This window comes from Stegodyphus dumicola, chromosome X2 (assembly GCF_044657685.1).
Source record: "Stegodyphus dumicola isolate Sdum_Otavi_A_Nest chromosome X2, ASM4465768v1".
NCBI lineage: Eukaryota > Metazoa > Arthropoda > Arachnida > Araneae > Eresidae > Stegodyphus > Stegodyphus dumicola.
Genome location: NC_140781.1, coordinates 26,670,577 through 26,697,591, shown reverse-complemented (window position 1 = coordinate 26,697,591; position 27,015 = coordinate 26,670,577). Strand labels below are relative to the sequence as shown.

The 27,015-nt window shown below is 32.6% G+C and overlaps 1 protein-coding gene across 3 annotated transcripts in view; it reads left to right on the top strand.

Annotated features, from left to right (window-relative positions):
* The window catches only part of LOC118182946 (TBC domain-containing protein kinase-like protein), a 140,853-nt gene that overhangs the window by 13,303 nt on the left and 100,535 nt on the right, over nt 1-27,015 (top strand). For all 3 annotated transcript variants that reach the window (XM_035352329.2, XM_035352328.2, XM_035352327.2), the window contains exons 4-7: nt 7,263-7,377; nt 10,248-10,321; nt 19,111-19,222; nt 24,629-24,698. In XM_035352329.2, the coding sequence (XP_035208220.1) occupies nt 7,263-7,377; nt 10,248-10,321; nt 19,111-19,222; nt 24,629-24,698 (371 nt within the window). The remainder of the gene's footprint in view (nt 1-7,262; nt 7,378-10,247; nt 10,322-19,110; nt 19,223-24,628; nt 24,699-27,015) is intronic.

Genomic DNA, 27,015 nt, shown 5'->3' with positions numbered 1-27,015 from the left:
AAATTGATCCCCAATTTCATTCAAATCAAATCTAATCAAAAATCTTACAGTCGCATTTCAAGGATTCTGTTAAACTGCAAACTTGCCTTGCTTTGGTCCATCATAATGGGATACACATCAACAGTTATCCAAAATTGGCATAAGCTATATAAGCGTCATCTGTAACTCACTAATTTATATCCAAAATTCACTGCCATTGAACAAAAGTCTTGGTCTAGAACTTAGAATGTCATAAAACACCCGTCATAAAAACACCCTTGAATTTAAATTCGAAAAACTTCTTTTACAGTCTTCCAATTTGAATAGTTAAAAAAAAATCTTCCCATTGTAAATATTAAGCCAATACTTAATATTTTTGTGTTACTTTATCAGAAGAACAAGATAGAATTCTGAAATATAATTTTAACTTCTGACAAACCTCAAAAACCCTTGATTCCAAAGATTTTGGCTCCTATCAAAAATCTTTCAAATTTAGTAAAGTATCAGATACACAGAAAGAAATGGTTAGGCATCTTATCACTCATAGTGTGAAATTGAAGAATAAGCATTAGAAATGAAATTTAAACACAAGACAAAGAGTTACAATGCATGAAATTCATTCTAACCTTTATATTATCATTTCAAAGGCCGACAAAGGTGGCTAGATATTCATCACGAACAAGAACACTTACATCGATGGTGTCACCAAACTCTTAAACAAAAGACCATATAATCCAATTCCTAAAGATCCTTCACCTTCGGACCTGTCAAAAATAAAAGTTGCAATCAAATCTTCACAAATCCTTTCGACCAACTTAAGACAGTCGCTTATCCCATCTGTTATGAATTGTGCCAGATTATATGCTCTTGCTGAAATTCATAAAAGTGGTGTTCCTTTCCGCCCTATTGTATCAAATTTAGGGACTGCCTCGTACCTGTTAGCTAAATATTTAGTTTCTAGATTTTCAACTCTATAAAATAATAACGTTTACACCATAAAAATTCAATAGAGTTTGTAAAAAAAAAGTTAAAAAGCATTTCTCCTAGAAATTTATTCATGGTTTCTTTTGATGTAAAATTATTATTCACCAATGTTCCAGTGGAGGGTGCATTAAGATGTCTAGAAACCAGACTCCGTGAATTTCATTTCTCTTGCATAAAAATTGATGAGCTAATTTCCCTCACTCTGTTTGAAACAAACGTTTTTTGTTTTCCAAAATAAATATTACAAGGAAACAGGGATTACCCATGGGTAGCCCCCTCAGTTCCATCCTGGCTATCTACATGCATGAATCAAAATTATTTGAAACTTTAAACTTCCTGGTATGGTTTCAGTATGTAGATGGTACTTTTACCCTGTTTGAAGGTAATAAAGATGATTTAAATAAAGTTCTTTCAACAATGAATTCCATTGATCCTGCTATTCAGTTCACTTTTGAACTTGAAACTTGCAGTTCCCTTCCATTTCTCGACATTCTGGTCACACGTAACACATCCAACTTCAGTACTACGGTTTACCGTAAACCTTCATCGGTTTGCCTTCCACCACACTTCGAATCATACGAGGGCTATCCAGAAAGTAGATTACGTTTTGGAATAAAAAAATAAACAAAGTATAGGAAACAAATTTTATTATATACAGATGAAAGCCACACTCAAATACTACTTTTCTACATAGTCACCATACAAATTAAGGCATTTATCGTAGCGATGTACGAGCTTGGAAATTCCTTCGTCGAAAAATTCGGCCGCCTGCGCCTTCAACCACTTCGTTACCTCTTCTTGCAGCTGTGCGTCGTCATCAAAACGCTGCATAGCCAGCCACTTCTTCATTGCTGGGAATAGGTGGAAGTCGCTCGGTGCCAGGTCGGGACTGTACGGCGGATGAGGAAACAACTCCCACTTAAAAGATTCAAGAACTTTACGAGTGACATTTGCCGTGTGGGGCCGGGCGTTGTCGTGAATCAACAAGATCTTAGAGCTCAACATTCCTCTGCGCTTGTTTTGAATTGCTCTTCTGAGTTTTTGGAGAGTTTGGCAATACCTTTGAGAGTTTATTGTAGTGCCTCTTTCCAGGAAGTCCACCAAAATTACACCTTTTCTGTCCCAAAAAACAGTCACCATCATCTTCCTTGCCGACATTGTTTGCATGCATTTCTTGGGTTTTTGGGGAGAACTTGTGTGCCCCCACTGCATTGATTGCAATTTCGTTTCACAGTTCACATGTTTCACCCATGTTTCGTCACCAGTAACGATGCGATCGAGTAAAGAGTCACCATCCTTATGGTAAGCGTCCAAAAAGTTCAACGCTGCAGCCATTCGCTGATTTTTGTGGTCCTCTGTCAAGATTTTTGGAATCCATCTTGCACAAAACTTGTGGTAACCAAGCTTTTCGCTGATGATTTCGTGCAACAAACTTCGCGAAATTTGTGGAAAACTCAAAGAAAGTTCCGTTATTGTGAAATTTCGATTTTCACGGACTTTAGCATCGACTTTTTCGAGAAGTTCGGCGGTCACTATGCTGGGTCTCCCACTTCGATCTTCGTCGTGAACATTGGTTCGGCCATTTTGAAATCTTATGACCCACTGACGCACTCCACCTTCAGTGATAATGTTGTCCCCATACACTTCACGAAGCTGCCGATAGATTTCTATCGGTTTACAGTTTTTTGCAGTCAGAAACCTTATTACTGAGCGCAGCTCGCGGGATTTTCAATTAACGCAGACATTTCAAACCGTCACAGTATCTGAACGGAGCACAGCACGAACCTCTCACTAGCACGGCTAGATGCAGACTGAGCTGCGCAACGCTCTGACCCCAAGATGGCCGCGCTAGCCCCGCCCCTAGCGGACACAGACGGAAACGTAATCTACTTCCTGGATGGCCCTCGTATCATACGACTAAACAAAAGTTAGCTTCATTTTATTCCTATGTTTTCTGTGCACTTCAAGTTTGCTCCTCCAAACTGTCTCTTGATGAAGAACTAAATTATTTTAAGCAATAACTATTGACAAGGGCTTTTCACTCAATATATTAATCAAGCAGTTAAAAAATTCTCATCTCAACGCATCAAAAGGTGCACTCTTGTTTTAGGAGATTATAAGAATTCTGTTGTCATTCCCTTCTTTCCACCTAGCTATAAAATTACATGTATTTTACAGAAATTTAACTTTTAGGTCATTTATTCTCCTATCAATAAAATTCCAAGTTCCATACTCAAGGACCCCATTCCAGATATGAATTCCTGGAGTATTTACAAGATTTCTTGCCAGTGTGGTTTAATTTACATTGGTCAACCTAAGAGAGCCATGAAATTTCACGTTAATGAACATGAGACATATGTTAGAACAAAGGAAACACAGAAGTCTTCTATCGCCGAAGTGAAGGTCAAAAGAGAAAACAGGAGGCAAATAATAATAAAAATTTAAACTGGGCAGCAGTACTAAAGATAAGAGGGTACAGTTGAACTGAAGGCAAGAAAATCCTTCTAAAATTCAATTAAATATGGTAATTGTTAAAATTTTGGCATTGCTAGTAGTGCAGGTATTGCTAAATAATGCGCCTGCAGATACAGTGCTAGACAATGGTGCTCAGTGTATTTTCTACGAGAAAATTGTTTCCGCAAATACTTTATAAGTTATAGACTATTCGATGTGGCAGGAGGAAAAGGTATTGCATCTCAAGGCAAGCATTGAGCTTTGGAAGCCTTGAGCTGTTCAAGTTAAAAATGAATACCAAAATGTCGTATTCCTTGTCGTGAAAAATGTACAAGCTTTCATTATCTTCAATATGGATTTCTTAACTATGGTGGGGGGGCAAAATTGAACGTCCAGGAATCTACTGTACAACTGGATATGAAGAAACTGGAAGACGAAAGACCACAGCCACCGATGATTGAACTGAACGATTTATGTGCGGAAGAACAGGTTGGAGAGTTTGGTAAACCAGTTTCCTCCTTTGCTAGATGATAGGCTTGGCCACACTCAGATTGTGAGCCATAGCACTGATACTGGCAATGCGGTCTTTTCATTGGTGAATTAGATTTTCTAGAAGCATTTCACATTCAAAAATATCTTTCTGTTCTAGTTAAGGACCCTAATTCGAATCCATCTTTTCCTTGAGCCTTTAAGAAAATTATGTTTTAGTTCTCATTTCATCAATAGATGGCGCCAGTAGCTTAACTCGTGTCCAGCCTTTCTTACCGTATCTAATCACTATATCTTATCTTGTTCATTTGCCCTTTGGCAGCTGAGGATGATGGTTTGGTAAAACCATCGAAACTCTTGTGAAAATTTGAAAATATAACATTGATTTTTGTTGTTTGACTTCTAAATTAAAACCTGAGCTAAGTTTAGCAATCTTTTTTTCCACTCACGTACACACACATACACGAAAAAGGGGGGTGAAGAAAGAAAGAAAAAAAATGAGGATTAATAATTGCAATAAAAAATCATTTGTTATATATGCATTTTGCATAGTAATGAGGTTTTCTTATTCAAAATGAACGAATAAATAAATTTGCTTATAAGTGAGTTTCTGCTTCTTGTTCGGATGGAAATTTTGTGGCTATCGCTTGTAAAATTCAAAGCATTTGCTTTGTTCAATAATCTTGCTCAAAATGGTGCGGCTAAAATGCACAAGTCCATATTTTAAAACTGATTGGGAAAAAAAAGTGAGTAAAAGAATTTATCTATAAAAGCTGTTGAAACTTGGAATACAATAAAAAGAATGCATAGAAAAGTGCTTAGTAAAACTGAAAGATTGTTATGTTCATAGTTGCTAGAAGTTGACACATAATGAAAATTTGGTGATTTCTATTAAGGTGTTTGCATTAATATATATTATTTGCATAGTGTGAAAAGTTATTTTCATAAATTTAGCATCCCCTTTTTATCTGCCAGTGAATGTTGTTTCTGAAGTATTTTTAATTTATCTCTAATACAGTTCTAATTCAGATGTCAAACAACAAAGAGTTTCCAAAGTAAGAGTCTTTTTTCTAATACAGTTATTTAATAGCATTTCCTAAAATATAAGCAGTGAACTATTTTATTTCTGAGATTAAATTTTTCGAGTATAGTAGAACTTCAGTTAACTGAATCAATTGGGACCGGATCCTATTTGGATAATTAAAAATTCGGATAATTAGATTTTTTCCAAAGAAAGAGTCTATGTACACTTTAATTAATTACTGTATGTTGAAAATGGGAGAAAAAAAATTTTTTTTTTAAAAGAGTTTTTAATTAATTAAAATTAAAAGACAACATTTTTACGTACATGTTATATAGCGTATTGTACAGTAAAAAAAGTGAGTAAAAGAATTTATCTATAAAAGCTGTTGAAACTTGGAATACAATAAAAAGAATGCATAGAAAAGTGCTTAGTAAAACTGAAAGATTGTTATGTTCATAGTTGCTAGAAGTTGACACATAATGAAAATTTGGTGATTTCTATTAAGGTGTTTGCATTAATATATATTATTTGCATAGTGTGAAAAGTTATTTTCATAAATTTAGCATCCCCTTTTTATCTGCCAGTGAATGTTGTTTCTGAAGTATTTTTAATTTATCTCTAATACAGTTCTAATTCAGATGTCAAACAACAAAGAGTTTCCAAAGTAAGAGTCTTTTTTCTAATACAGTTATTTAATAGCATTTCCTAAAATATAAGCAGTGAACTATTTTATTTCTGAGATTAAATTTTTCGAGTATAGTAGAACTTCAGTTAACTGAATCAATTGGGACCGGATCCTATTTGGATAATTAAAAATTCGGATAATTAGATTTTTTCCAAAGAAAGAGTCTATGTACACTTTAATTAATTACTGTATGTTGAAAATGGGAGAAAAAAATTTTTTTTTTTTTTTAAAGAGTTTTTAATTAATTAAAATTAAAAGACAACATTTTTACGTACATGTTATATAGCGTATTGTACAGTATTTACAAGTGCTGAAAGTCAGTACTTGCTGAACCTCTCGGTGAAAGTAAGCTGCTTGACTTACACCCTGCCTGCACTTAAAATTTTTTAGCCAGTTGTCACTTGCTTTAAAGGATGAACAACGAAGCTTCTGAGCAAAGATTTTAGCTTTTTCACAAAGAATCAGACCCGAAATTGTATTTTCCATAGAACTTTGCTGCAAAACAACATTTGAAAACAACATCTAAATTTTTTCTTGTTGCTGCATTGATTTTTTTTTAAAACGTGACTCAAAGTTAAAGTGTATCTTTGCTCCTTTTAATGTCTGAAATTGTTGATTGTCCAACACTACGTTTCTGTCTTAATTTTTTTCCTTAAACTCTGAAAGCAATTTTGATAATCAGCGATTTGGATAGTTGGAGTTAGGATAATTGGAGTTGTATACTTCACTGATTGTTATTTGTTTTCTTGTTTTACATTGAATGCAACTAAAAATTTATGAAAATGGTGTTAACTGTAATTTTTTGTTTATAAGTATTTTATATCAATTTTTTTAGGATGAGCATTTTAATGAATATTTTACTCATACATATTGATTTATATTCAGTGTTTTCATATAGAATTACCAGCTTATATCTGAGGAATTTGCATAATGAAGTTTTAAAATTATTTATATTCACAGATTTGCATGCAAAAATATAATGTGATATCAAAGAAATTAAAAGATAACTTGATTTATATTTTATAGTAGGCCACAGATGTTTATTTTCTTACTTTTAGAAACTTTGAATTTTTTTTTTTTAATATGTGTGAATGTAATATATATGGAGAAGTAGTGAAATAATGGTGAGTATTAGTGGGGTGGGACTTTTATTTTATGTGCTATTTTATTAAATATCTTTGTGTGTAAAGGGAGACAAATTATTTTTCTTAATATTTTGTGCCAAAGTGCTTTACAGAGAAAAACTGAAAATAGGAAGTTCTTTCAGATAAATTTTTACACAATATTTGATGTTTGATAGCTTCATAGCAGTTAAATGATAATGTAATGCAAAAAAATATAATACATCTTTGATTCATTTATTGCTAAGCTGATGCTAAAATTTTAGAAATTGAATATGAAAAGTTTCTATGGTATTTATTATACCATTCAGTACCATTTATGTAAATTTTGCCATGACAAGCATGCTGTATTCAGAAATTATTATTTTCCTCAGCTTACTTTATTGTGACCATAATGCATTTCCAGTTTATGCAAAGAAATGTGATAAAATTTATCAGCTTTTTAATCTTTTTTTTTTTATTTAATTGCCTATGCTAAAAGAAAATTCTTTTTTAAATTTAAGTAATTATTGATTTCCCTTTGCAGCATAAATGTATTAGTTAGGACCATCTTTGAAATTGTGGATGCTTTGTCATATCTGCACAGCCAAGGAATAGTTCATCGTTGTCTTTGCCCTAGTAGTATTCGTTTTGATAGTGAGGTAATTATATTTGTTTTCATGCAGATTTTTTTACGTACCTAAAATTGTTACTTTTACAGGGTGGTCTTAAAAAAAAAAAAAAAAAAAAAAACTTTCTCAGTATGTGAACACCTAGCGGGTTATCTGCTCAACCAGTTGAAATAAAATTTCAGATTGTTATATGAAGGTATGATTTCAAATAATAGAGCTCACACAGTTATGGTTTCAGTGAACAAATTTCAAAATTTTTTAATAGCAACACCTCACTTTCCTGTACTAGTTGATCAGCACACTGAAAAATCATAACTGGCATTGGAATGCTAGACATATGATGAAAATTGCTTACATAAAATACATGCAAAGAAGAGCATTTTAAAGTGCTAGTGATAAAACAATAGAGGAAAAAAGGGGAGAAAAACTTTTTTTGGAATTACAAGTTTTCTATCTGCCCACCATAGCAGACGACTGCACTTAACATTTGGAATATTGTTGATAATAATGACGAGCGTCACATTGCAGGAAGAATCTGTATAACTTCAAGTTTTATGCATCTTCAATTCCGACAAATCTTGTAAATTTGATATGTATACATTAGACTTCAAATAACCTCAGAACAAGAAATCTATCGGAGTGAAATTGGGGAATTGCGGTCACCACGAAACTGCAAATTTATGCGAGATGACAACTCTATCATCTGATAACTTTTTCTGACTCTATTTCACATATCTAAAAGGGACAATTCTTCCATTTCTTGTTCCATTTAGCCAACGAATAAAATTCGTTATGCATTTCTCATGTCTTAAAATCATGTTTTTGGGCTTACGTCTGCATCATAACCCAAAACAAGATGATATTAATGTGGTATGTTAGGAAATATTTTTTTGCTGTTTATAGCTAACCACTGATCAAGTTGGTAATATGACTGAACACTGGTAGTTCATTGTAAGTTCAGCTCTGGTGACTGAGCAAGCCTACTACGTGGTGCTTTTGTAGTTTTTCTCATTAAGTAATATACACTCATGTTCATAAATTAAGGATAATGCAAAATCAGGCAGAGGAAGAGTCAGAAGCAAAACAAATTTGACTTATTTGTAAAGCTTATTTATTAAACAAAAGGTAAAGAGCAAAAAAACATGCTATATGTTTGATATTATTAAAAATATTAGCGATTTTTTTATCCCTGGAGCAAATTACAAAAAAAAAAAAAAAAAAAAAAAAAAAACCCTATTTACAAAAAACCAATGTAATATTACATGGTTGGTATGATTGTTAATACGTTGAATGTCTCCCAGACAATGCAATACAGTCCGTACAACACCTCGGCATGCTGAGTATCAAATTATCGATCTGATCTTAGGGGATATTACACCACTCAAAAAGCAATGCCCTCCGAAGTTCCGGTAGACATGTAGGAGGAGGTTGACGGGCTGCAACTCATCACCCAAGCATGTCCCACACGTGCTCTACTGGATTCAAGTCCGGTGAGAATGCTGGCCAGTCCATACGGGTGATATCCTCTGACTGAAGGCATTCGCTTACGATGTTTGCACGGTGAGGACGGGCGTTGTCATCCATAAACACAAATTTTGCGCCCGTGGTGCCCCAAAACATACGTGTACATGTTGTTCCAGAATGACGTCCCAATAGATTTGGCTTGTCATGGTTCCAATTTGAACATGCAGGTCAGTTCTGGAACCCAGAATAATTCCACCCAAACGAGCACTCCTACATCACCGTAACGGTGTCGTTCAATGATGTTTTCTTGGTGGTAACGGGTACCTGGAGCTTTCCATATGAAAGTCCGACGAGAATCAGGCTGCAAGCTAAACCTGGACTCGTCGGAAAACATCACACAAGCCCACTGTTGCGATTTCCACAATGCATGCTCTCTACTCCAGGCTAACTACAGGCGACAGTGAGTTGCAGTAAGTAGAACGCATCTGACAAGTCTACGAGCATATAGACCAATCTGCCCTAAGCGTCTGTACACGGTCTGCTTTGAAATTGTTGTACCAGTGGCTGAAGAGAGCTGATGAGACAGGTCTGAGGCTGTGCTCCGCCTGTTCTTTTGGCAATAACTGCCAAATACCATCATCTTGGACAGCATTACCATTATCTTGGACTTGTTGCCAAAGCCTGGAGATGACACTCTGGGCAATTCCAAGTTCATTTGATACTTCCAGTTGTGTACGCCCACATTTAAGACGGCTGATAATTCTACCACGTAAAAAATCATCCAAATGCGTCCTTTGTGTCATAACTATTTGGTTATTGCGCTGAAATGCTTATAAAGCGCCTGCGAACAATTTTACTTCTTTGCCTGTATTCCTTATATGTAGTGATATTACTCTCGCGTCATTGTGACGTATCATCGGTGTCATCTAGTTACTTCCTGAAATTTGCATATGATTCTTGAAGATGTGTGTAGTGATTTTACAGGTGATATATTTATTTTAGAGTTCGATTTCTGCGTGTCTCCGAATTATCCTTAATTTATGGACATGAGTGTAAATGTGAGTTAGTTTTTCAAAAAAAAAAATTTTTTTCACAAAGACACACCCTGAAGCAGATAATTAATCTAGCCTAGTCTTTTTATCTGCATTTGTTTTTTAAATTTTGGATGTTGTTATAAATGAATTTTCAGAACTGTTTTTAAGGCTCATTTTTTTCATGAGAATTTAAATTGTAGATACGAATTATATAAATATTATTGTATGTGTATTATTTTTGTACTGGATAAAAAGTATGGCATGTGCATGAAATGGAAAATTTTATTTTATTTCCTTAGATGTAAATTTAAAAAAAAAAAAGAATATTGTTTCATTGTATTTTTACTTTTGTGGTTCCCATTTTTATAGTGTTCACAAAATCATTCTTGTTCTGTATTCTAGGGTCATGTAAAGCTTTCCAATTATGGTTTATATTATATGACTGAAGGTGGATCTACTGTCTCTTTTCCTATTGGGTAAACCTGTTTAATTGTAATAAATATTGTTAAAGTGAAATACATATTTTAAAATGTGAAAAATCTCTTCTCTCTCTCTATATATAAAAAAACATAATAAAAGGCTAAAAATTATAAACAAAATTTTTAAACCTGTCCTGCACTATAGCTGCAGGATTGAAGTAAAATAAAATTAAGCCATCTAAAGTTAAATTTAAATTGGAATCAAAGCAAGGCAATTCCTCAACACTATTCAAATAATTAATATTGTTGATATTGTTATTAATACTTTGATTATTATTATAATTACTTTGATTCCAATTTAATTTTAACTTTAGATGCTGTAAGTTTATATACATACATACATGATATATATATATATATATATATAAATATATATAAAATGTAACTAAAACTTTATATTTTTATTATTTGCTTGAAAAATTACTTTTGGATAAATTTTTAAACCACGATAGAAGGATCAGTGATGCTCTTTATGATACATTGGCTCTAGTAAAACAGCCTGCTGAACTGTAAATTTAAAGGTTTTTGACATATTTAGCACATCCTAGGTTGTCATATACAGCTTGCCACCCTAGGTTGTCATATACAGCTTGCTTCTTCATCCAATAAGCAGCTAGAAGATTTTTTTTGTTTGTTTGTGTGGGTGGTTGTATACTTATTATCTGTAGTATAGCTATCACTGTTCATTACTAGTAATTTTATCCCAGCATTTAGACTACTTACTTTAATTTTATTCTTTTCTTCACATGTGTAATTGAATTGTAGTTCAGGTTTTTTTTATTATTATTAAACTCTCCAAAGAGGCATATTACTCAAAGCAGCATAAGCTCTGAGTGCTGTGCTGTTGTAAATTATCTACTTGCCTAAAATACCTGAAAAGCCATACATTGAAAAGCAATAGAAAAAGTACTGAGAACTTAACAATTAGGATGAAGTAAAATATAGCAGAAAAAACTGTTGAGTATATGGTATAACTAGTTTCATAAAAGCATACTCTTATTTTATTTTATTTATCATACCAATGCTGTTGTTATTTTTTGTTAAGTTCCATTATGCAGTTATGTTTGTATGTGATATTAGCATTTCATTTGTTTTATCACTGCATAATTTTTATGCTATGAAGGTAATTAAATTGATGATAAATAAATATTTCTTTATTAAGTAATTAACCTTTCTTTAGGCTTAATTCATAAACTAGTTGCACATTTTTCTATTTTGATTCATTATATTCAGTTTTCAAATTATATTTATAATGTTCAGTTGGAATTCTTATTTGTGGAAATATTTTGATTAAGTATAATCGTTCAAAATCATGTTCCTATCATCCCTTTTCAAGGTTGAAACTTGTACTGCGACTGTAATATGTGAATAATGTATCTCAGATCCATGTAGGTGTTGCAGATTAGCATGTTTAATGATAAACTAAAATAATCGTCTTTAATGATAAAATAAAAAGTTATGTTTTCTTAACTTTATATGATCTGCTGTATCTACCACCTCCAAAATTTAACTGAAGCAGATTCATGGAAACTTGAAAAACAGTTCTTCCAAACTGTCCTATTAAGGAAGTGAAGTAGCATTTACAGCTTGTTGATTTTAGAGTATTTTTTTAACTCGATCAGGGCTATAGCATATAGGGAATTTTCATGCATTTTGCGTTGCTCAGGTCACTTCAGATTAGCTAATAGCAGCATAACTGACTTACGTTATCCACTGAATGTAATGTTAATGAAAGCATTGCTTAACTCCTTCGCAACAGCATGCTGCTGAACTAAAAATCCTCTGCAGACGGGTTGTCATATATGCATCAGTCCCAAATGTCGCTAGCAGCTGGGTGATGCACTGGTGCACACCACTTTCATCGATCTTCGAGATGGGTGTGGCATACATACACATTCTTTTAGAATTTTTTAAATCACTAGATGACTCTGTGTCCACTGCGGTTAGCTTATTTAAGCATAAGCATTGTTGAACCTTGTGCCCGTGAAGTACTTTCTGATTCTGGTGAATCATTTAGATGTACAAGCAGATGATATAAAGTAAACAAAACCCAGCTGATGCACACTTAGCTTCATGTGATGTAAACATTGAACAGTTTCCGATGCTTCAAATTTGTTTTTTTCTATGTGAAGATTGGAAGTGAGCTGTGACTTTAGGAACTCCAGTTTGTATTCAGTTTGCATCTTCTTTAGATAGCAGACATAAATATTTTGCATTGGGTAAGAGAGTTAAACTAATAGTGCAATATCTAAGAGAAAGAAGTTTTTAACCCTTTGCGGCACAGTATGTCCAGTCTGGACACAACTAAAAATTTCCTTCTATATGCACAGAAAAATTTAATGAAAAAAGATTTATAGGTTACTCGGAACCTTCTTTATTTATAGTAGATGGAAGCTCAACACAAGCCAGTCCATATATTTTAGTCATATTTAGTTTTTTAAGACCCTCATTTTTCAAAGAAATCTTCTAGATGTTTTTAGGGTATAAAAGGAAATGTTTGAAAAGAAATGTCTATGTTATTTTTTTGGCTGTATGCTAATCTCCTTATTCTATATTAGTTTTAAATTTCTACCTTGAAATCTTGCCTAAAATCAAACGGCGAACCCTAGGTGTGCTCAGACCGGGCTCACCGATAATCTAGGACAACTGAGTGTCTGTATTCTTTGTTTCTCCGCATCTTATCGGTCAGTTCATTGACAACAATGCTCGTTTCAGCACTCTTTTCAAAGCTCTATTCAGTCAGTGTGCCCACTTTGGGCACACCCACAGAATTAAAACGATAAGTGCTATCTTCACAAAATTTTACTTGTGTACTCCTCTAGGCCTAATTAAACTGCCTACCTTTTTTTTTTTTTTTTCCCTATCAAAACTCTGACTTTAAAGGTGGATTTAAGTGAGAATAGCGATTTTGATGCAGAAATTTTCTCAGAGTCTGAATTGGAAGTTATTTTCTTTCACCTCACAATCCAGCAGAACAGTGGCTACTCCATCACAAACTCTGTCTGTTAAGTACTTGAAGCCTTATGAATTTACAGGACTTAATTCAAAATCTTAATTAGGTATAATGAAAATTGTGAAGATTATGAAAATAAGTTTCAAAGTATTTTAAATGTAGAGGGGAAAAAACTGGCCATCCTTCCCCAAAAAGTAGTAAATCAGTAGCTTTGAGAGTTTTAAAAAAATTAATTTCTGTGGGAAAACATTGACTTTTTTAAAGTTATATTGTAATCAATTTCAGGAAAGAGATCACTCATAAAGTCTTAACTTGTTGGAATTGAATAAATTAAATAATGCAGAAGCTATTCTTTATGGAATATAAAAGAAAACTTCCCATACTTGATGAAATTAGTTATTGAAACCAAGGTGTTGTTTGAAGAAGATTGCACACTTAAATATCTGTTGAATGACTGATCACAAAACCATCACTCCAGTTTAAATAAACAAAATATGATAGATTTGTTGCTATAGCCAAATATAATTGATGCTATAGCAGTTTTAGTCAAGTAGTACCTTTTAGTAAAAATATTTTTAAAAAAATCAGTTGTTTAACATTATTTTGCATATTTTTCCAAGTGTGCTGTGTACCAATGTATTCAAAATATTTGATTTTCTTTTGCAGAGATGTAATATTAGTTTAAATACAGGGTGGTCATAACAAAAAACTTCCCCATTATATGGAATCCTGGTAGCCTATCCACTCAACCAATCTAAATGAAACTTCAGATATTATTATTTGAAGGATGCGCTTGAGATTATGATGATTTTAAATAATAGAGATCTCATGTTGCGGTTACAGTGAAAAAATTTAGAAATTTTCGACTGGCAACACCCACTTATTTCCTGTGCAAATTGATCAGTGCATTGAAAAACCATGTGGCATTGAAAGAATGATAACTGCTGGCAAAAAGCATTTGCACAGAAAAACATCGTAAAGAACCAATGTCAACACCAGAGAGAGAAAAGGAAAAAAAAATTGCTGGAATTACAACAGTTTTTAATGTGCCCACCATCGCTGATGATAATGCATTGTGTGCGGGAGAGTATTGACAACAATGACGAATGTAGCATTGCAGAAGGAATCTGTATAACTTCACATTTTATTATTATCTTCCAATTCTGAGAAATCTCGGGGATTTGATATGTACACTTTAGATTTCAGATATCCCCAGAACCAGAAATCCATTGGAGAGAGGTCGGGGGATTGCGGTGGCCACAAAGCTGCAAAGTTAAGGGATATGACTATCTTGGATGGTTCTAGACACTGAAAACATAATTCCAGTAAAAGTTTTTTTCCCCCATCTCCTCTCTTGTATTGTCATTGGTCCTTTACAATGTTCTTTGCAAATGTTTTATGCTGGCAATTTTCATTATGCATGTATTGCTCTAATGACATTTATGGTTTTTCTAATGCACTGATAAATTTTTGCATGAAAGAAGTGGCTGTTGCCATTCCGAAATTTTTTCACTTTAACCATAACCATGAGAGTTCTATAGTTTTAAATTATCACAATCTCGACCTCTTACATTCAGGTAATAATATCTGAAATTTTATTTCAATTGGTTGAGTGGATAGGCTGCTAGAGGTTAATATATCGGAGAAATTTTTTCATGGCCATCCTGTATATTATCATTAGTTAAATGGGCAAACCAAATAAATGCAATAAGCAATTTTATGTAATGTGAACTAAGTGTGAAATGTGTTCTTACAGAGTTAGCTCAGTAAAGTACTACAGTCAAAAGTCTTTAATCCGGACTCGTTGGGACTTGGGCGATTCCGGATTATAGATCATCAGTTTAAATCTGGTAAGATGGCATGCAGAAATTATAAAATTAAAAATATGAAACCATAATTTTTGAAATAAAGAGCAATTATGATCTAAAGGGTATCAAAATTTACAAAAAAAAAAAAAAAAAAAAAAGCTAAATATTTATTTGCTTACTTTATTAAACATTTCTTTCAACGCGCGCGCATGCTGTAAAGCATACATTACGCATAGTCGAAATTAGAAAATTGCAACCAGAAAACTATTTGATTTGTATTCATGATATTTATAATAATGAGGAATTTGATTTAAATCATATCAAAGACGGAGTACATCGAGATGAAATACTACATTTAGTAAGGAACTATAAGCTGAATAAAATAAAAACATCTGCCCTGAAGATAAGGATAGTGCTCACAGATCAACTTCCAGTTCATTGTGCGCCGCGATGTTCCCCCCCCCTCCACGCAGAGTAGCGTGAAATTGATAAACAGATTTCGAAATGGTTAGAGAAACAAAGGAGCCTTTATCCAATTTTGCAGCAATTCCACTTTTTGTTTGATGGACATCGAAACACGCTTTCCCTTTGTAGATCCTTTTGCAGCTCCAGTATCGGAAATTCTATTTGACATAATCGAAAGTTCCAACTTACTTTTATAAAATTGCTCTAACAGTCTGGAAAAAATAATAAGCCGAATCCAATTCAAAGATTAAGGAACAATACAATCTGCAACATTAACTGAAATAGATAATTAGATAATTTTAGCTTAGCTTATAATGTCCGTTATACATTAAACGTGCATGCGTGAACGTATTATGTGCATGCGATGCGTTGATGCATGCGCAGAAAGTTTGTAGCTTTGAGGTCCGGATTAACGACTTTTGAATGTAGTGGGTTTTCAGTTTTTAACCTATTTGTCATAATTTAGTAACCCCAGATGAATGCTATAATTAGAATGTTCTCCCATAGAATTCCAAGCTGGTGCAAAAGCTTATCAATTATTTAGGTATAACATATCAGTCACATATGGTATTACAGATGTATTGGCCAAGCTTCTACCTGTACTTGTCTTAAGTCCACCATTGTAAAACTAGAAATTTTGTGCATGCAAAGTACAATAATATTTAGAAATCTAATACTAATTTTTTGACAAACCCCAGTTTTAAATTGTTTATGAGAGAAAAAATTGCATCTTAAAATTAAGAAAAATGTGGTATTATATTTTTTTTTCAGTACCAAAATATATGCACATAAGCATAAAAATTCTATTATTCACAGCTAGTAGATGCAGTGACGTAAATTCATTTTCTTTATTTATTTTAAGATTTTGTATAATGCTCTTTAGTTTATTACTGTAATTATTATTTTGGGTATTTTTTCAATGTGCAGAAAAGCCTAAAGTCATGTGCATAAGTTAATAATTAAATAGCCCTTTTTTTTTTACTTCTTTGTACGAAGTAAAAAGGAAGTATTGTAATCGCGAAAAGTTTCAGGCAGCATATTTCAACGAAAATATCCGGCCCACCAGCGGCCGAGCGGTAAAGTCGCTGAACACTGGTAGTTCGGTCCGAGATTCGAATCCCGCAAACGGGCTGGCTGCATGGGCGTTTGTATGGTTTACCCCATGTGTAACGTGTATACGAGCCAGTTTCCCTTAGAAAGTCCTCCGCGAAGGCATCCCTCCCCTTTAGGCAGATAGCCCTAGTGTGCTTTGCCATAATTAAATCCACCAACATGAACGAAAATATCCATTTTTACCGCTATCGAAAGCAATTTAACGATGTTTTTGTGTGATATCTGTACATAAGGACAGAATAAAAGACTCGTTTCCTCCAAAAAAAAAAAAAAGTTATAAAACTGCTTTAAAATTAATTCTGAAGAGAATTTTTCGTGGCGTCTGTACGAACGTATGTACGTATGTGCGTACGTATATATGTACGTATCTCGCATAGCTCAAAAACGAGTAGTCTCAGAACGTTGAAATTTTGCATATAGGACTGCTATAACATGTAGGTGTGCACCTCGTATTTTGGTTGCAATCGGCCGCACCAATAAATATATCTATATATATATCCACTTTTTTACCCGGCTCAGTGATCTCAGTTTCTTTACTCGTATATGTTTGTAAATTGTACATTTTTTGCTTTAAAAATGATTGAATTATAATGTTTTTATCTTCCGGTTAAGGTTTTTATGCCTTTAGCAAATCTGTATGCAATATTTTAAGAATTATCAACAATTTTAAAGTTGTTTAAGTGCCGCTAAGCCTTTTTTATGGCAGCCATTGATTGTTTACATTTCAAACAGCAGACTAGTGGATTTGTTGCCAATCTAGAGAAACTTAGCTTCGCAACAACAAAGATAATGCCTTCATTTATTATTGCCAATTAAATCATGCTTAATCCTTTCTAGAATTTTTTCGAGGAAATAAGTGTTTAAGATTTACTTCGTAATTTTTAATATAGATATTTTGAGTTTTTATGTATTTTTCCCTTCTCGCAAAGTGAGAACTGAATTAATTAAATTTGAAATACTCAATCGTCTGTGAAAAACTGTTTCTTTTTTGTTTTGTTTGCTTAATTTCTTTTATACATCATTCTAGCTTTATTATAGTATTTGAATAGAACATGTGGCAACGATTAGATAATTATATTCTTTAAATGATATAAATTTTGTGCATTCTGAGTTATAATATGAACGAAATATAATACTGTTAATTGAATCTAGCGCCAGAGTGTCGCTATGGTAAACAAATACTAGAGTGAATTTTAAAGAATGCATTTATTATCTTGTGGTTTATGCGCTGTCGGCGAAGAAGATTTAATTCAATCCAATACGTTTAAATGAAATGCAAGAAAAAATGTGTATAATGTAATATTCCGTACAAGGAAGTCGTGTTGTGTACACATCAGATTTTTTTTAAAACTTAAAACGCTTGTTACAGATGGAAACTAATTAAAAATTGCTAAATTATCCAAATCATGCCATTGTTTTGCTTTTATGCAGTGCAATTCCAACTAAAGCAGAAAAAATAATTTAAGAAAATTCATAAAATTAAATATCTGAAGAAATGGGCAAGAATCCCAATCCTTTTTTTTAATGGCCGGCAATAGCCATTTCAACTGACTGACTACTGACCTGAAGTGGTGGTCTAATTTTATTTTGAAGGCACCTAATAGGCAGCCACAGTTACCTCCTAGTAGGGGACAGACAATTTACATCCATGCCTTCTCCGGAATTCGAACCTGAGCCCTTCAGCATTGCAGTTGGCACCCCTAAACACTATACCATGTAGGTGGCAGAATAATAATCCTCCAGTACTGAAATCAGTGGGTATGATAGCATGATTATTACATATTCAGATAGCATGCTTCTGAACCACTTTTTCATCTGTTTCAACTGAATGGCATGTGAAGAAGCTATGCATATGAACAAGGCTTTAATCATCATTTAAGGAAGAAAAAAAAAAAAAAAAAAAAAACAATTAGCCATCCAAGTGGGATAGTGGATAGTAACTCTAACTACCAGAAAGGCCCAGATCCCAGAGAAGACAGGGATGCTTGTAAATGTATGGTATCTGTGTTGCATGAGTGTACTCTAAATACGTGGTGAGCCAAAAGCCCATTTGAGAGGTTGGTGGTTGGTGAAGAGGGGTGAGAGACCCTCATACTCATGCCCCTGGGGTGCCATTTCTCAGAACTGGGGACAGAAATGAGCTAAAGTTAGCTGACACCTATCTGGTCCTCAAGGCTCTTGCCAACGACAGGTTTATTTGATTCCTTGCCACTATGAATGCTGTAAGTCTGTGCTGACCATTGTCAAAACAAGTGACTGGTACAAACAAAAAACAATGGTTTCAAACTAGGAAAGGCATTCTATTCTTCTAACATTGATAATATGATATTTATGCATTGGATGTCAGTGTAGTTTTGTGCTTTTTAAGTTTTTATATTCTCATTATCTGATTATGACAGTAATAAATAAATTTCTATCCTTCATAAGACTTTTGTTTTATTTGATAGAGTTCCTAAGTATATGGCACCAGAAGTTTTAGCACGGGGTCTGCATGATATTTCCTCCTCCTCTAAATGTGATATATGGTCTCTCGGAATTATACTATTAGATTTAATAATGGTATGTAATACCACTGTCATATGCTTCCATTCCCGCATTTTATACATTTTTTAATAAAATAAATAACATTGGTGATTAATCCTTGTGTTTTTTATTAGAAATATTAAGCATTTTATTATTATATACAGTAATTTTATTTTTATTTTACCAATACTTTTAATGTCATCATATTAAAATATTTTTCCATAACTTTAGTTTAAGGTCAGCTGCAATTTTGTAGCTGATTTGAAAGTACTTAATTTTTTTTTTTTTTTTTTTTTTTGAAATGATTTTTGGTCTTTAATTTCAGCCAAAATCAGTAAAAGATCTTTAATTTTACTTATCTGACATTTCCATGTGTTTTTCTTTTCTTTTTCTTTTTTTTTTATGATTGCCATTATGAGTGTGAACTAACATTTTGAGGAATAAGTTTTAGCGATGTATTGGCAAATATGTATTTGATAAGTTAAGGTTTGAATATTTTACTACTGGTAAATATAAACAGTTTTAGGCACGAGGCGCTCTCTTTGATTAAAACATATACATTTCGAAATTATTTCATTTTTGCGAATGCGAGTTTATAAAATATTTCATCAAGAAAGCATTTCTCTTTTTTGAAATATGAGTTCTTTTATTAAGCAGTGCTAAATTTGGTGACTTATCAACATTTTAGTGCTTTCAAAACCAATTTATATGCACATTTCTTTTTATTTGGAGATTTGTGAATTTTTGAACGATTTTTTTCTATAAACATATTATTTATAAATATCATAAAAATAGTGGTAATACATTAAAATTATATTTAATAAATGATGTTAAAATGAGACACTTTTATTTTCTCTTGCCTTATTTTAAAATCACATTACTTTTAATTTTTGTGATTTAGGAATATTTTGATTTTGAAAAATAAAAAAAAATAAAAAAAAGCTATAAATATAAAGCAGAGTTTCCAAAACACTTTTCAGAATAAAATAAAAAAGCTACTGTAATTATTTTAAACGTAATTTATCAGCTTTTATATTTTTATAAGAGTTCTTTTTTCTATATAATTGTGTCAGAATATTTATATATGTATCAGTTTTCTCTTGAGAATTCACTTTGCTCCCATTCCCCCAAATCATGTAGCTTTTTGCTCATATGGAGTTAGAAGGAATTTTAAATCTAGCATCTCGGAAGATTTAGAAAGATTTAATGGGAAGATAGACCTACAGTTCCAGAAAAATGTGGTGAAATGAAAAATGTCTTCACAGTATTAACATGTAATGGAACGTGTTTCATAGGAAATTTCTTATCTTTTGAAGAATTTTTGAAAAAACAGTGAAAACAAAATTATTTAAATTTTCTGCTTTTGATCCCAGAAGTCTTTCTTTTAACATGTGTATCTTCCCTTTATTTTCTTACTTTTGCACTAGATGCAAGCATTGAAGCAAGCAAAGAACTTGACAACCAATAATTTATTAAAAGTTTCATCTTATGTCTGAGTGCACCATGCATACCTCAGTGCCTGTAGTAAATTCTAAAGTTTTTACCATCCCTAGATTTTGTTGCTCAGTGCTTCACTAAATTCTAAGAATTCTGGCACCAGCCCTGAACTTATATCATTTCATATTTATTCTCTGTACTTATATTATCTAAGAAATAAAGTCTAGAGTTTCTTCTATACATCCTAAATATAAGCTATTCTTTAAAATGTCAGAACTCTTTAATTATATCAGAAAATTTTAAAATGAAGGGGAAACTCATTAAAGAAGAAATTGATTTTATAAAAGAAAGGAGTTATATTTCAGAAGTACATTCAGAGGCTTCAGAGAAATATTAACAAATTAGAAGATGAAGCACAGAATAGTGGGAACATTAACTTATTTATTGAAACAAATAAACCGTAGAAAAAGTGCTGAAGTGAAGGAAATTGATGTAAATTACCTAAAATATCTCAAATTTTCAAATTAAAAAGATGCGTAGATATTTTGCTGTGTGTTGTTTCTGCAAAACATAAATGTTTCATAGCTTTTAATGTATAATTATATGGATATCATTTTAGAATCAATACATAAATTATAACTGATGTAAAATGTTTTTAGTGCCTTTTTGATGGATATATTTTAGAAATAAATTGTAATTTTAATTAATTGTGATTGTTATATCTAAGGATTTAATTATTTCTTATCAACCTTTAAAAGTTAGCTGTGCATGTTGAGTTATTGCTTTTCCTTAATCCTTATTATGGATGTAAGATACAACATAAAAATTAAAAAATTTAACATAAAACTATTCCTTAAAACTAATGGGACTTAAAGTAATACAAAACAGCATGTCACTTCTGGTGCTTCAAGAGCTTATTGGAGATTTATATTAAATACTGTTTATTAACTTGATTATAACTCTAGTAAATCTACATGAAATCATGACACATCAGTTCACACCAGCATGGAAACTTTCACTTTAAAAGTTGTCATATGCTCGCACTAGATGGTGCTTCATACTGGAAACTTGGGGGGGGTGAAATTTTTATGTGGTATTTTGACTTTTTACGATTGCATTTTTAAATTAAAATGGATTTAATTTCTGCTCGATTATAACTTATTTTACTTCTTGCTTTGTGTAAGAGAAGCAGAATGCAGTGGTTTATATTAATATGTGAGAGAAGACTGCAGCACGGCAATGCAAATAATTTAATTGAAGAAATGCGCTTGAACGAAATAAAATTTTTTAAAATTACTTTCTCATGACATCTCATCAATTCGATGAATTTCTAGTGCTCATTAAACTATTTATTCAAAAGCAGAATACTAATTTTTGTCAGAATATCGCAGAAAAAATCTCTTGGACAATAGAAATAGGATATCCCAGAAAAAGATTGTTGTATATATCACAACGCTGTAAATATCTAATTTTATTTATTTATTAATTTTGTTGAATGATAATTAAAAAATCCTAATTGCATGATTCTATTTTGGAGAGTAAATTTTTCATGGGGTAGAATACCATAAATGTTTTTGCACGATTTGGTACTTTTCTGTTTTGCACAAGCGACAAGTCACCAGTAATGGTACAACCGATTGCAAACGAAATATCCTTGCTGGTAACCTTTTACATTTTCAAACAAGTCGCTGCCATTTCTTATCAGTTTGATTGTTCCTTTCAATACTGGCATAGAATTACATAGAATTTTTACCAGATAGTTCAATTTTATGCCTTAAGGCCATTTGCGGGCCGTAATTAAGTCAATTAGGATGCAATCACACCGCTCGTCTGATGGCAAAAATATAGAAAAGGGAAAGCCAAGGGTTAAATTCATCAATTCTAATGACAATGCACTAGCGAAGTAAAGCACTGCGGTTTTAATTTCCGAGTAAACTATTCGTACGAATTGAAATAATTCTTGCATTTAAACTTGTATTCCAAATTAAGATTTAACTTGAAATTACTGTAGATAATTACTGAGAGAATTAGATTTTTGTAGCGTAGTTTACGTGAGATGAGATCACTTGGGGTCACGTGAAATGTGGTACATCAAAATCCATCACCATTTTCTCGCAACAATCTATTGCTTTACATTATTCTGTAAAAATTATCAATCATATATCATTTATTGTTCATTATTAAGGTTTATTACTGCTAATAAACTTGAGAATTTTCCTTTAAATAATTTACAATGCTATTTATTTTATTAGCATATGCATTTTTTTATTATCATCTGAAATTTTTATTAAGATTAGTCCATTTCCCTTTTTTTTCCCATCAAGAAGAAAGAGCTTTTGAAAGTTCAGTCATTTAAAAACCGTGTTATAAACTGAACATTTGAAACAAGATGCCTGAAACTGATGCGTCAAAAAGTTAAAGTTAAGTCAACTCATGCGGTCTCTGGTCATCTGGCAAAATGCCGCCTCTGAACTTGCTCCGATTGGTTAACGCTTTACATGTGACTGCGTTAGTGTGAACACAGCTTAACTAGGTCAGACAAAGTGAAGCTACCTTTCAACATTTACCAACCATATCAATGTCAGGTGTTTACATCTGTTCTGGTCAGTGGCGGTCTAAGCAAGAAATCGGAAGCAACAGCCAAGCTTGTGTTATTAGTCATGTGGATTGTTATTTTCCTTCCCAATTTAACCTGTGTCAGACATAAAATCTGCATAAACCGTTGGACTGAACAAGTATATGCTGGAATGAGGCGTAAAAGAAAAAATTATTATAAAGCTAACTCTTAACAAAATGTAATAGAAAGTCACTAATCTTTTTTAAAATATGTCATACCGAGACTGTTCTAAATATAAAATATAAATGTTTCTAGAAATTTTATAATTTAGTGCTAATTAATTGGAAAAAAAATTATGATGTTAATTTTCAAGTGTAGATAATTGCTTTAGTATATCCATTTTCTATTTGCTGAAAGGTCCTTAATTCTTTTCATTGATGGTCCTTAATATTACAGTGGAACCTTGAGATATGAACTCCTCTATATACGAGAAATTCTAGAGACAAGGAAAGTATGAGCGAAAAATTCATCTCTAAATACAAGCATTCACTCAAGTAACAAGCGATGAGAACCAGGCTGTTGGTATGCGTGGCACATAAAGGAGAAAGCCATGGCCTTTAAAATTAAAGAAATCAAAGATAAACATAAGCATGGTGTAAGAGTGATGCAATTAGTAAAGCCTTATGGGCGTTCAACATCGGCGATCTGCACTGTTCTGAAGATGAAAGAACAAATTAAAAAACTTGATGTGGCCAAAGGAGTTACCATTATTTTCAAACACTGTCCAAAACTCCTAGAAGATGTTGAGAAGCTGTTTTGATGTGGATTAACAAGAAGCAGTTAAAAGGTGATTTGGTGTTGGAAGCTATCATTTGTGATAAAGTTAAAAATCTGTACTTGGACCTTCTCTGAAAAACACCAGATACGTCGACTGAAGATGAGATGGTAATGAGATTTTTGGGTGTGTCAAATGGATTAATTAGATTTCCATTATTTTTAATGGGGAAGTTTGTTTCTAGATACGAGAAATTTGCTATACGAGCTCAATGCTGGAACGAATTAAACTCATATCTCGAGCTTCCACTGTACTTAATTTCCACATGCAGAAATGTATACAAACCTTGTTGTGCCTTGTATGCATATATGCCTGAAGCCTTTCTCAACATCATTTTCTTTCATATATTATTATAAGTCTAACCCATAGCTAAAAATATTCTGCAATAATTAAATAACCCCCAAAATCAAAATTTTAGTAGCATGACATTAAACCCAGATTTACTGCTTAAAAACATTTGACAGCATTTAATTTAATGGTTTTTCTGCTAGAAGGCTGTTATTAAAGATATTTTTTGGTATGCTGTATATCTTTTGTTAAAGAGTAAATATTTAAATTCTAAAAACTAGAAATTTTGTTATTAATACAATTTTTATGCCTTGTTTTTTAATAGGAAGAACCATTGTGGGTTGGATTAGAGCTTGAAGAAATATTTAAAGAAGTATTTTCACTTGTTAAATTAGGTAAATGTGCTAATTCTGTTTTTATAAAACATTCTCTTTTTAAATTTTTTAATTATTTTACACCGTGCTGTAGTTTGCATTTTTTTATAATGCTGAACATGATGTTTTTGCTAAACATATTTCACCTGTCAAGTTAGGTATTTCTTTTGTTTACAAAAAATTGATGAGCGTAATTCTGTTATTCAATCCATTAATGCAAATTTAATGGCACTTTGATCTAACAAACTATTTGCTGGAAAAAAGATTTATAAAACATTTTTAGGAAATTGTTTTCTGTGAAATTTGCAAAACAGCTCAATCCCCCCTTTCTGTGCTTATATTTTAAAAAGAAATTTGTTCCTGACTTATGATTGATATATTTGACTTCTGATAAATTGACTAATGATAGTCAGGTAAATATTTCCATTTAAATTCAGTATCATCTTTAAAGTTTTTAAATTTATATATTCACTTTGAAGATATGAATTGTAAGTACTAATGTATAAATTACAACCATGGTCAAATTATATCTTCTTCTATACTATTAAAATCTGTGTGCGTCTGTTTGTTTGTTTGTAACCTCATTTTCTCTGGAACGGCTGCGTGTAGAGCTTAGAGGAGCATACCGTTGGATTCAGGACGTCCGTGGCTCGCCATTTTGGCCATTGGCATCTTTGTGCGACTTTAATTAGCAGAGATGCTAATTAGGCCAAAAATTGCAGAAAAAAATCTGTAACTCGGGAACTTATCGGCCGATTTCTTTGAAATTTTGAATTTTAAACCCGCGAGATGATGAAACGACTGATGGAATTGATTCTGCACTGATTTGCGAATTAGGAGCTTAATTAATAGGGTAATTAAAAACGCCCTAATACTCCTTTTTCTTTCCTTCCCATATCTTTGTGGGCAGGCTGGGATTCGAAGGCGACAGGTTTTAAGGGGTTGCAGTTGTATCCGTTCTCCAGTTGGAATTGTCAAGGCCATTAGTGGGGGGACAAAATTAACGTAATGGAGAATTTTTAGTCATTATGCTAATTAATCATCTAATTTGCCAATCCATCTAGAGCAAAAAGCATCCCTCATTTGACTATCTATGAGCTGTAAATTTCGAAATTTGGAGCCGATCGCATTATTGGTTCCCAAGATATGAATTTTTCTTAATTAGAGAAATTGAGCCCAAAAAATGCACAAAAAATCGGTAACTCGGGAACTTACCGGCCGATTTCTTTGAAATTTTGAATTTTAAACCCGCGAGAGTATAAACCGACTGATGGCGTTGATTCCACACTGATTTGCGAATTAGGAGCCTAATTAATGAGGTAATTAAAAACGCCCTAATACTCACTTTTTCTTTCCTTCCCATATCTTTGTGGACAGGTTGGGAATCGAAGGCGACGGGTTTTGAGGGGAGAGCTGGTTTCCGTTCGGTCGTGGGAATCGTCAAGGCCATTCACCAATGACGAAATTAATGTAGAGCATTTTTATTCATTATGCTAATTAATATTTTAATTTGCCAATCTCTCTGGAACAAAGACCAAACCTCTTTTCAAAATCTGGCAATTATAAGATCGTAAATTTCGAGCCGATCGGACTGTTGGTTGCCGAGATACGTATTTTTTGTGCATTTTTCGAACAATTCGTGATTTTTGGATCTGAATAAGAAAAGCAACTTTGAGTAATACAAATTAATATATCTAATAGCTTAAATCAGCATGCTCATTTGTGTTACTGAGCTACGTAATCATTCACTGCTTTTGTTATTATATATAAGTGCATTAATATACATATTGTTGTATTTTTGGTAACAAATGTTTCTGTTCACATAAAGCTAATATTAAATTTAATTTTAATTGCAAAAAAATATATATATATAAAAATAAATAAACTATTTATTTAAATTCTGACTAAATTTTTTTTCGTTCAGGGTTTTAAATTGAATTTCTATTGCTTGGACATTGTATATGGAAAGTTTTCTTATTATAAATAATTATGATTGATTAATTACATTAATATATATATTGATGCACTTTTGTGTGTGATTATGTTGAAGTTTATCAAAAGGAATTTTAATAATGAATCTACTGTTTGAATATTATACCCGAATATTTTTGCGATTACACTTGGCAAAAAGCCTGAGCAGTAAAATCGCTGAACACTGGTAGTTCAGTCCAAATTTCGAATCCCGGCGAACGGGTTGGCTCCATAGGTGTTTTCGTAATTTTCCGTATGTGTAACGTGTATGCAGTATATTGTGGATGCATACGTAAATAAAGCAGGCGCAGCCCGCTAAACACTGGTAGTTCGGTCCCGCTTTCGAATAAAGGCGATCAAGCTGGCT